This window comes from Amia ocellicauda, chromosome 10, assembly GCF_036373705.1.
Source record: "Amia ocellicauda isolate fAmiCal2 chromosome 10, fAmiCal2.hap1, whole genome shotgun sequence".
Classification (NCBI taxonomy): domain Eukaryota; kingdom Metazoa; phylum Chordata; class Actinopteri; order Amiiformes; family Amiidae; genus Amia; species Amia ocellicauda.
The window spans coordinates 21,793,796-21,805,814 of NC_089859.1; the positions used below are offsets into that span (position 1 = coordinate 21,793,796).

General features: G+C 39.1%; 1 protein-coding gene across 3 annotated transcripts in view; it reads left to right on the forward strand.

The window, feature by feature from the left end:
* phf14 (PHD finger protein 14) overlaps positions 1-11,614 on the forward strand; it is a 63,978-nt gene extending 52,364 nt beyond the window's left edge. For all 3 annotated transcript variants that reach the window (XM_066715527.1, XM_066715529.1, XM_066715528.1), the window contains one exon: positions 11,207-11,614. In XM_066715527.1, the coding sequence (XP_066571624.1) occupies positions 11,207-11,278 (72 nt within the window). In that variant the 3' untranslated portion in view covers positions 11,279-11,614. The remainder of the gene's footprint in view (positions 1-11,206) is intronic.
* The last annotated feature ends 405 nt before the right edge of the window (positions 11,615-12,019 follow it).

Here is a 12,019-nt window from a genome sequence, read left to right on the forward strand (position 1 = left end):
GTCAAGGGTAGCCCCTCTGAGCTGCCGTATAACATCCGTTCCTGCCATGTAACTGATCTCAACTAATGAAGATCAACAGTGAACAATCCCTCATATTGCTGGGACCAGGCCACGGGAACCCAGCAGCTTTAACATTAGGCCTCAGGTTCTTTGTGTGTGAAAGGCTTGTGCAGAGGATGCACTTATTCAGTGTCTCTCACCTGGAGACAAATTGAAAGGACTTTACCCTTTACATATCACTTTGCTGTTATGTATTTATTAGTCAGAAAAACTTACATCCTGCTTAATAGGACTGCAATGAACAATATAGTAAATAGACATGTAGACACACACACACATACACACACACACGTATATACCAAAGCACACAAACTGCTAAGTAGAAAGAAAAGCACCTTAAAATATCTCTGAGAGGATTGCAGAGTGGGAACGCACTGCTTAAGTACACGGTGACCTTTCAGGTAGAGTAACTTCAGAAAATGAATACTTGTAAATGTCAGCTTTTTAAATGACTGTCTTGTTTTTTTTCTCCTTTAACTTATAAAAGGTCTAATTTTATAACAGTAACTGTGCTGCTGAGAATAAAGAAATTCCACACAAAAAACTGTAAGGTGCATTGTGTTTAGTACAGACTGTTTACTGCACTTTGCAATGTCTTGAAAAGGTTTCTTGTTCAAACTGTACAGCCTGGAGGAAGGGCGTCTGCTGAGACATAATAATCACATTAGTAACAGTAACATTAGTAGTGTAAACTAGAAGGTGATTCATTTTACTTTATTTCTTTGATTCGACTCTGACTAGAACAATAAATGAAAATTAAAGTGTTAGCATACAAGCTCCAGTAATTTCACAGACGCATTGTTTTCGTGGCGGTGCCTTTTAATTGAAGTGCAAGAGCATGACTAAATTGTTTTTCAGATCACTTTAATCTGAATTCAAACTTTATACAATGCATACAAGTATTATAAAACAATCTCAGTCATAATAAGCCTACTAATTAAACGCCCAGACCTGCTTACAGCGAGTTTAAGTATTAGTTATGAACATGTCAGTGTTTTTTAAATGTGCGTGTGCATCTGTATATATGTATGTAGGCCTTACAAGTATGTAGAGTGAGAGAATGTGTGTATATAGGTATATGGTCTGCTTTAAGGATTAGCATCAAATAACTCTGGAACTTGTTTTAATGCGAAATGAAATATAAATTGTAATTTTTACAATTTTAAGGGAAAACCTGTTTAGTACATTTTGGCACAGAATGTAGGGTGTGTTGGTTCAGTGGTCTACCTGCCAAATTGTTTCTACTACAACCAAAACATTAGTCCCCAGATCTCAATTTCTATTGAGTGAGGTGGATTAAAAACTAAAACCTGTAGTGCAGATCTGCTCGTATAGTGCGCGCAAGGGAAACCCCAACATGTATATGCGTGCACAGCAGGTACAGGGGGAAATACAACACCCCTCCACTCCACATTCACTCTAAATAAACTAATACATCAATTTAATCAAACAATTGAAATCAAAAACTTCAATCCAAACCCAATATGAATGGAACACATTTTGCCTCGGTGGTTGATATCATGTATAAATCTCAAACAGCAGCAAGGTTAAACAACTGGAAAAAAAGGTCAACAATAATGTTTGTGCTTGGCATAAGTCTGCACACTGTGCCACACACTTTTTAGATCCACATTTTGAGTGCCCGGTGCTTTTCCCCTTTAATACTAAAAATGTCTGCCAGCTTTTTTTTTCTCTCCAAATGGAATTTGAGCGCAGCATTATTCACTTCTTGCTAGATCTTCTGACTGCGAACCCACAGTTGTTAATATGATGAAGCTGTGACTTGAAAAGCATGTGTTTTTGCCTGCCACCTAAATATTGGATCTCTTAATTATATTTTCTGAAAATTAAAAATAATTTTCATGAAATTGCAACAGGAAAGAAAGGCGTTGTGTTTGTGTGTTGCTTCTGGTGATAACGTCTTTATTAGAATTTGGTTAAAAATTATTACTGCAGTGATGTTTCCTGAGCCTGTTAGTCTGGAGATAAACTCCAGCAAATGAGGACGGCAACCATTTGCTTTCCACCCCAGGCCAGGCAGAATTGATTTGAGTAATAAAATGACAGCCCCCTGTAATATACTGACAGGTCTTTAATTTGAAAGCATGTTACATCGCTATGCAAAGCTTGTTTAAAGCTAATTTACGGCTTGCATAGTTTTCGCTTCCTGAAAATGATGAATCATGTGATTAGATTAATTGCTGATATAAAATACAGGGAGTTTCAGACTGGAAATAAATGTGCGTATTTGTTGTGCGTGAGTTGATATGTAGGCTTTTTATTAAGGCCAACGGATGGTAAAGAAACTCAGTAAAACTGATACTGAAATATTTAAATAATGGTTCCATGAGTAAAGAAATTACTTTATTATTGTAGCTAATATAATAGTATACATCATAAATTCCTTAAAATGAAAATAATAAATTCAAGTAAATTAGTGTTTTTTTTGTTTTGTTTTTTTAATACCAGCTACATAATTGTATATCTTTCTTAATTCAGGTTCTGTCTGGTCTGGTGTTTAAGGTCATTATCATGTTGAAAAATAAGCCCTTCATCTCCAGCTAGTTTTCCCAGGGTCACCAGATAGCACTGAAGAAATTAATTTAGTGTTTTGTGGCCAAAAGAGTGACCGTCACTACTATCATTATATTTAAGGCAACACAACATTTTGACACACTGGCTGAAGCCTCGCACACTGTTCCTAATTCAAGCTGAAATGTTCAGTCATGGTTTCATAGCCATTCTTTCCATATTGTTTTGGATTGTAACCCTGTTGGCCAGTCCTTATATATATTTGATATCTTTATACATTATTAGTTTGATGTTCCCTTCACCCCAACGAACGTTCTTGTGTGTTTGACTTGATGTGGAAAACGCTAATGTGGATGTGGAAATTAATCGGCAGCTGAGTGATGGTAGGAAATTATTACTGTTTAGGAGTTTAGATGTGATTTTCTTCAAGGACTAAGTCACACTCTGGGCTACAGAGTGGAGATTTCCTTGTGTCTATATTTATATTTTTGTTTGTTTCGATTTCTTATAAATGTATATATACATAAATGATATATATGTGTGTGTGCATGTATGTGTATATGTGTGTGTGTGTGTGTGTGTGTGTGTGTGTGTATATATATATATAGCAAATGAAACCCTGTGAATTTAAGATGGCTGCCATTAGTCAGAAGGTCTTTGGGAGAAGCTTAAGAGGATTAAAAACATCAGCAGGCATCTCTTTAAGTATTAAAGGTCATTCTGTTATTCTTGCCGAAGAGGGAATAAATGTCTGTAGTATTTAAACAGCAAACTCCATTAACAAACTTGGCATGTCTCCATTCTCAGATTGTTAATTTGTTCTAAGGAACACGGAATAGGGACAGTCCTTAATGGGAATATATAGGTGCATGTATATGTTATTATGTGTAAAATTGCTTTTATACCCCTACATTTAAAACGATATCTACAAATATCCTGAAATGCTCATATAAAATGTGCAGTATAAAATAACTTGCACTACAGATTATACTACGGAGATTTTTACCAACCCTTTGGGAGAGCATATTGTGGGTGAAGTTTATATCTGATCGGGCCTTCCTGTGTTATTAAATAAAATATGTAAATAATGCACAATTTGAGAATAGCTGGCTTTTGTTCACATAATGCCAATGGTGCCAGAGGTACAGTAGTGCCAGGTGGGTTTTCTCATCTCCTCCTCTGGCTCAACAAGGGTAGTTGGGGCTTTTGGTTGGCGATGGAAGAGTAGAAATTATAGTTTGTGTGCGTGTGTGCATGCATATATGTATTGTAAAATTTAAAATAAATGATTAAATATGTGCTGTTCAGGTCCAGCAGTGCACAGACGCTCATTGTCCTATTAATAAAACCAGCCCCGGCACCATGAAATCCCCAGGACGTCATCAGGGAGTGCTTTTAGACACCAATGGAAATTAATCATGTGCCTTAGCAGTTAAAGAACAGTTATCCTTATTTTCTGTTTGGCCGCCTCTGAACGGAGACCCAGCCGTCAGCGTGGGAAGGGTGTTAGTGCTCCTGCTGCAGAGATGATCCAGCCATAAACATCGCATTCACTGTCCACCCCGACACACTGTCCACCCCAACTCGCAGTGTCTTACGAAAGGCCATCTGAACCATGCCCGAGTCTGAGAATGTGCGGTGACTTTGTTTAAGTGTTGCACTAAACAATAATTATACAGCACTATTCTGTCTGGGTTAAGTGGAAATTTAAGTGATCTGAATATTTCCTGGTACTGGATACCATGTGTTTGAGATGTGTTTATAATTATAAAGTTAGCACCAGGCGAACAGAGCGAGTTTAAGTATTAGAATCTTCTGCTCGGATTCATTCACATCAAAGGTTGCATTTTTAAATTGTTTAGGCATTCAATTGTTATCTTCCAGATAGCACTGAAATCCCCCCATTATCTGGTAAATAAAATATGAAAAGGAAAATGCCGCATCATCGTTTACATGATAACATTTAATACATGGCTTGATGTCATCTTCATTACACAAGAAGATTAACTTTACAAGCCTTGCTATTAATCTGAGCAGCTCCACATATTGACCTGTGAAAGAGCATAATTAAGTTACCCTAATTAAGTTAATTAATAGTCACACTCTGTTGATTTTACTATTGAAGGGAAATTAAATGCAAATAGGGATCATTACTCATTGGTTTAAAAATCATATTTTAACGTGTTATATGAAAATTAAAAATAGTTTTCTTACGTCATATTAGGATGAGTTCAAAGATGAAACTATAAATAGTAGCTCAAGCTCACAGTCCCTTAATATGTGAGTTTGAAGGGTAAACAACACAAAGCTTTTCTTCTCATGACTTCCATTCTCCTTATTGAAGATGAAGTGCAGTGAAAGTACGGTCTGTTCGACTATTGCTGACAAAGTCCCGCGTTTCCTGTTCTCTTGTGATCTTTCACGCTGATCTTGAATGTAATTATATGCATTCTGTCTGCATGTTTTTGTGCCAGATGTTCTCAAGAAACTATTCAGGCACCAACAGAAGCGCGAGTGCATTCACTATTGTTCAGGAGCAAGTGGGATGTGTTTGTTTGTGTGCATGTGTTTGTTTTCTTTTTTCTCTCTCTCTCAATACAAAGGAAAACAAGACTCGAATCCACTTAAGATTCAGTCCTTTGATATGAAGTGGCTCATTTTAATTTAATCTTCATTTTCTGAGGGCATTCACTACAGTATAATTATCCACCAATAAGACCCCCAGTGTGCATTTATTTGTCTTGCGTTTAAACATGTTTGAACTGATTTACCATTTTGGAAAAACCTCTTTCATCTTGAGCAGAAGAATTGAGCAAATTAAGCAACAACCACGAAAATGATTCTTGACAGTAGCTGGGGTAGACAGCAAAATTAATAACCAAAAGTCACGTCCATCACTCCGGCACGCCTAGGTAGAAACCTCTTCTCAAAGGAGCCAATTTGGAAAAGAAAAAAAATTGACATGCCAAGTTCGGCTAAGGTTTTCTTCCCGTCTCTATTGTGCCATTTCTCAAATAACACATGCATCTCCGCATAAATGATTTGTTTACAAGAGAGTTCACAGAAGCTTAAGTATATATCAGAGCTTAATTTATGGCCCCTGCTTAATGACACTACAAAATGCACAACCTTCTGACAGGCCTCACTCCTGGAGTTGCAATTGGCGTCTCGCTTCTCGCCGCTTTCCTCTCTCTTATAAACTTATGTTCTTTCTTTCTTTTTTTTAGGGTTGATGAAGAATGCTAATTTGCTCTTCGAATAGTTTTCTTCCGCTGATCTCATTATGTTCCCTATGACAAATGTGTCATTAAAAACTCGAATTAATGGTGCTAATTTAATAGAAAACCAATTTAACCGGAGATGTTTGAAACATCTATCTAAATATGAGGTTACCCTCCTTGTAAATACTCTGGTGGGAAGAAAATAACAAATATATGATACTCAACTGTTTGTTTGATAAGCATAAGAGAGTCTGACAAAAGTGTTGTGTTGATTATGTGCAAGATCAAACTTTAAGCTTATATTTTGTGTTAATCCCGTAATATATATACACACAAGGTACTTCCCCCAAACTAAACTGTGAATTTCACATTCACTGCCTTTTGAGAATATGAAAAGAAGTTTGTGCAAGTGTTACATTTGTGGTGACAGCATTCTAGATAACCCTTAAACTACCAGGCAATACAACCGTTACAAGCTATACATTATTAATGGATACACTGAGCCATTGTCTTATCTCTTTTACCTTAAAGGTGACATTGAAAACCGAATTTACATTCTGCCTTTACTGATGGTGTACGAGCCTAATTGAGTTGTTGAACCTACATGATGTCCAATGACCTCACGGAAAGTAGTCTTATGATTATTATTAGTCTCTGTAAATATTCTTTATAAATGCAGCCACATCTATATACATTTACCGGCTTCTGATGCAAAAGCATTTAATCTGGTAACAGCCCAGTGTTTTTCCTTTAAACCGTGACTGTTCTCGCTTCGAAGGTGCAACAAATCTATTCAGACCATTGTGTTGAAGATGTGAGTACGGAGGAAGCGTGGGGTCGCTGCCCTGTGTTGTGTCGGGAGGCGTACAGGCGGGATTGTGTGAATGTTGGGGGTAACAGGCCAGTTTTAATTGGTCTCTCATGTTAGTCCAGGGTTACAGTGCGCTTTGCCACGGGTGGATCGATGTCAAACCACCAGGTTGGCGTCCATCTGGAAGCCGGGTCGGGTTCTCGCTCGAGTCCGTCAGCAATCGGAGCAAACATGAGGCTCATCTGAGGTTTAGGAGTTCTCTGCTATAACGAGGCGGATAAAAGCGTACCTTCCTGCGCCGCGCACACCCCGTTTAACACATGTATTCAACGAGGAGTGTGTATTAACGATGCAATAAATCACACTAATGGGATAAGAGTGTGGAACGTCTTCCTTAGATCCAGAAAGCTTTATATGTTCAGAGAGAGTCTATTGTTCTCTGATCTGACCGCTGGGCAGAGACGTTATGGCAGCTAATACAGTATAAGGGTCTGGGACAAACGTTTGCACAGCTTTTCAAATGCCAAATGGGTGCATCATAGAAATACTGTTTATCAACTTTTGTTTAAATGGTCCTTTGCATATTGGATGGTGCGTATGGTGCTGCGACACGTGTAGCCGAAGAGTATATAACAGATAAGAACTCCATCTCCTCCCCAAAGCGCCGGCCTCCCATAACAGTCTGATTTTAATCTTTTATTTCCACATACTCGCTCTCCCTGCTCACTGCAGCTCACCATTGTTTTGCTTCTCTGTCACCTTACTTGTCTCATAGATAAATTGCTACCCGTTTTCTCCACTAGGTGTCTTACCTTTCCAGAATCAATCAATCGCCTCACAACAATCTCGCCATACACGCAACAATCCCAGAAGCCCTCAGGAACAAGCTAATCAGAAAGTCTTGGTCTTGGAAAACTTTATTTTGCTTTCAGATTCCAAAAATCTAAATAAATAGTTAATTAACTGGTGAATAATTTTATTTGGAATAATAAGTTGATATTTCTTGCAGACATGTTGTGTTTCTGAGAGTAATGAAATGACGTATCCCACTACAGTTCCTATAAAAATGGTTTTATCCAAGTCTTTATTTTTCAAGTTATCACAATGAGAACGTCTTTTCCAGCCAGACTTTGCTCGGATAGCAAATCCATCTGCTCTTATCAGAAGAGGAAAACGCTCGTGCATTTTACAGCAGATTTAATTAAGCATTTCCTGTAAGTTCATCTCGGTATCTGTCATGCCTCACTAAAATGGAAATTTACTCCTAGAAAGGTAGATTAATTGCCCTTTGTAATAAATGAAATAAGAAGCACAAATATGCATAGTCATGAAATTTAATTGTGCTTTCCGGTTGCTCGTTCGGTGCGATGGAGAACCGAAATCAAGAGACAGAAGTGAAGAAACCAAAGGATGTTAAATGTAGCGCATAACACGCAGTTTGATCTCGGCTTAATGAACCAAGTGTTTATGACTGGATACGATTGTGCTCTTTCAAGAATGATGGCAGTACTTAAGATCAGCCAAAAAAAGACAGACATAGAGAGAGAGAGAGAGAGAGAAGTACTTAATTTATATTATAAAGTGGCAAAAACAAAACTCATCCCTTTGAAGTGTTGCAATTGAGCTTTATTTATTAGCGTCGAGAAATCGGTGTAGTTATGTGGAAGATATATTGGATCGTTCAAGTTTTAAAACCATTTATCTTGTTCGCCTCGAGTCCAGAGGCCGCATTGTTCCTTAAAATAGCCAAAGGTAACGATGTGCTTTTGTCCTCCCTGTTCCTCTGTGTTGTATCCCCTCTCCACTGAGCAGGGGAACAAACAAAGCAATAAGCGTTAATGAGGAATTTTAGTTTTGCTTTGTTCACAAGAAAGGGGTCTTAGTGTACGTACTCGACAGATACCGAGGAATACCGGTAAACGAAACAAAACCAAAGGCCCGATAAGGAAATAAATAATACTAATTAGGCTTTAATTCTTTGAGGACTGTGCCGGCACGATAAAGGACTCGAAAAGCTTATTACAATAAAATTACTATAAAAATTTTGAATTCTTTGTCGCTTCGTTTTAATCCTGGTTTATGAAGTTGACTGTGTGTATCGGGTGGGGGTGGGAGAAGGCTGGGGGGTGGGGTTGTGTGTGTTAATAACAATTCCAGCAGCGGCAATTGAAATGCCACAAACCAGCTGGGTCTTGAAAAGCATCCGTGAATGGCCCTTTATTGCCACCTAGGGTTCATTATATTTATTCTCCTCCAAATCCCCCCTGAGAATATCCAGTAAGTATCCCCCCCATCCCTCCTTTTTTTCCTTCGAGCACAAAAAAAATTCTTCGCCCCTTTTTATAACAACAGGTTTGCATTTCAATATTCATATATCCCTGCTGGTGACTCCTTCTCAGAGAGGCCGGGTCTAGTAAATACTCTCTAACAGGGGAAAATGAATACATTCAGTATATTACAAGAAAAATTAAATAGAAATAAATAGGGAAAGGTGCATTACGGGAATGCATTTTCCCACCAGTGAGGAATAATGGAGACGCTCGACAAAAGGCCGGGCTGTCAGCTTTCCAAAACCCCAGAGGGTGCGTTTTCCTGATGGCTGCTTCAAAATACTTCATAAAGCAAATGTCAGCCTGTCAGGACTGTCAGAGTGAAAATGATCCATGTAGCCAGGGTTCCCCTTCCCTGGAAAACAAGCAGCTGCCTCTGCCAGTGCGCACGGTGGCATTGTTCAAAGCCCCGCCGTCGACCGCGCGTTTCTCCCCCACGTCTAATGACAGAGGTCCTTAAAGTCCCGTTCTCGTCGAGCGCGGCAGCTTCGTTACACTGCGTTCATTAAGTATACGTCTCGGAATATCATTTGTCTTCTGGCCTTGTCAGACGTGCCCTGCATGAGCTACACTCTTAACTACTACTTCAGTCAGATTATGTTCGTACCCTTCTCTCTTGCTGTAGTGGAGTCCCAGACATGCATTGTATTTATTGCTGCTGCTGCTGTTGTTGTTGGTTTGGTGTGTAGTTTCCACATTCGAGGCTCAGAGAGTATTTATTTGAAAGCCAGTTTGTCATAATTATGGTGATGGTTCATGTAGGCATTTTACCATTGAGTTTTGTTAAATATAAAATACAGTACATTTGTTTTATAGATGTACAATATACATTAGCTCTTTTATGGGCACTCAAAATGTCATTCTGAAATGAGCAATTCATCTTTAATGTATATAAATGTATCGGTCAACATTCTGTAGTAGGAGTTCCAATTCAATATAGATTTAATTATATACATATACACACAAAGTGGTTTTAAGAGAAAAACATCTCTAACCAAGGTATTGCCTGCGTGGCGTTTTCCTCCAGGTAAACATGAAAACTGATGCAGATTAGATTCCTGCTGTAGATATGAATTTCAAGTGCTTCCTATCACCGCAAATCAGAGAGTCGTTGCCTTAAGCCTGAGCGATTGGGAAGTCTGCCGTATCTCTTACAGCGCATCGTGCATCTGCTTCCAGTGGATTCACGCTGCCTCCGAGACGCAGCCCAGTGCAGACCGACACTGTGATGTCAGCGCATTTATACCATGCGTTCCCCGGAGACGCGCAGTAAATTATGAGTAGAATTCCCGAGTTGGAGCTTTATAAGATTGTTAGCATGCTGCGGCCCGTCGTCTCCGTGTTTCCTATTTTAGACCTGACTGATCTCCGGGTGACATATGGTGCTACAAGTAATTGGAAAATTGGCAGACTTGTCAGGAAGATATGGTGGATGGCACAGAAATACGGTCTGCAGCACATAAGGTGTCCAGGATGTTAGAGTTATATCCTTTTATCAGTTGGTGAGGTAAAAGTATCTGGGTTGAGAAAAGTAAAACATTTTCAATTTTGAGACAGTGACAAGGCTCCTGCAATGGGAAACCTCATAAATTTAGTGCATTCTACTTAAACTGCCAGATTTAAAAAACTGTGACCTCTGATATTTAAATACCAGCAGATCCTCAATTTGATTTATTCTCTTGTCAGTGCCAGAAAGTAGCCATTTGTTTTAAGACTAAGCAATATGCAGTTTGTCCACATAAAGACCAGTCGTTCATCCTAAGGTTTTTTTTTAAACTTTCCACTGCCCCACTTCAGACTCACCTGGTTCATCGCAAATATACTTATGAATGTTGCAGAGAGAAGCTGGTCTTATCTGAGTCAATTTTGTTTAGCTGAAGCTCGTGAAGTTGTGGTGTTGCTGTGACTTCACGTTACTCATGTTTTCGGCTTTGTTTTAGTTCTGGATCAGCGCTATATGAAGAAATTCTAGAACTGCGTTTAATGCCAGCAAAATCCCTGACAGACATTTTATTAGGCATCAGATCTAGCTAGAATTGGAAACGCGCATCACTTCATACAAGTAACTCGTTTTTTGTTTACAGTAAGAATACTTGTAACATGCAAATGAATATTCTAAGCCATGTGAGTGTGTGTATATATGTTTTTGGGTGTATATATTCCCAAAGCTCTTCGCCACTTAATTCCTTGGCAAAGCAACATAAACATTGTACTTCCTGTGGATGCTGATCTTACGATAACTGTGTTTCCAGGAAGACGAAGGAGAGCATGAAGAAGACGACTCCGTGAAAGAGGAGACGGTGGACCAGGAGACCCCAAACTGAGCTGGAGACGCGAGACTCCGGCCACAGGACCCGACACTAACAAACGCCCCGTATCAATGGCTTCCTGTCTTCCGTGTGAACGCCGTCACTTCTGTCATCCCTCTCAAAGTAACGACTTCCTCGGTGGCGAATAAATCATCAGCTTTTTTTGTAATGTATATACTCTATCAGTGACTTTGTTTTGTACTGCATTTGTTAAACCACATTTTTTTTTTTCTCCAAGTTTTACGGTTAAAAAAACAAACGAACAATACCATGAGTTGTGTTTTACGATACAATATATGTGGTCTGCTTTTTTCACCTTGACATATCAATAAAAAAACAGTATTTAAATTCCTTGTTGACATGAAATAGATTCTTTCTGGCAGTCTTGAAAATGTCGACTTGATTTATGTCGTATGTTTTTGTCGGCAGCTATTTCCAGACAGCATGACTACCATGACAGCAACAGAAAAAGATTGTGTGTTTTGCTTTTGATTAACCACTTGTTCTGGCACATTAAATTGGCATCGGTTTCTTTCCTTTTCCACCAACCGTAGATTTTTTTGAAAAGCAACAACCACCAGAAAAAGCCTTAATGAGTGTTTGTGCGCTGATGTATTGGTCGGGCCGTCAATCCACTCGAGCCCACCCAGTGTCCGCACCTGTGCTTTGCAAGAGAATCGTCAAACACGAGACGGATCAGCTGCTGGAAACGCCTCCTGCACCCAGACTCGGCCACACTTCTGCTGGGTAGATGGG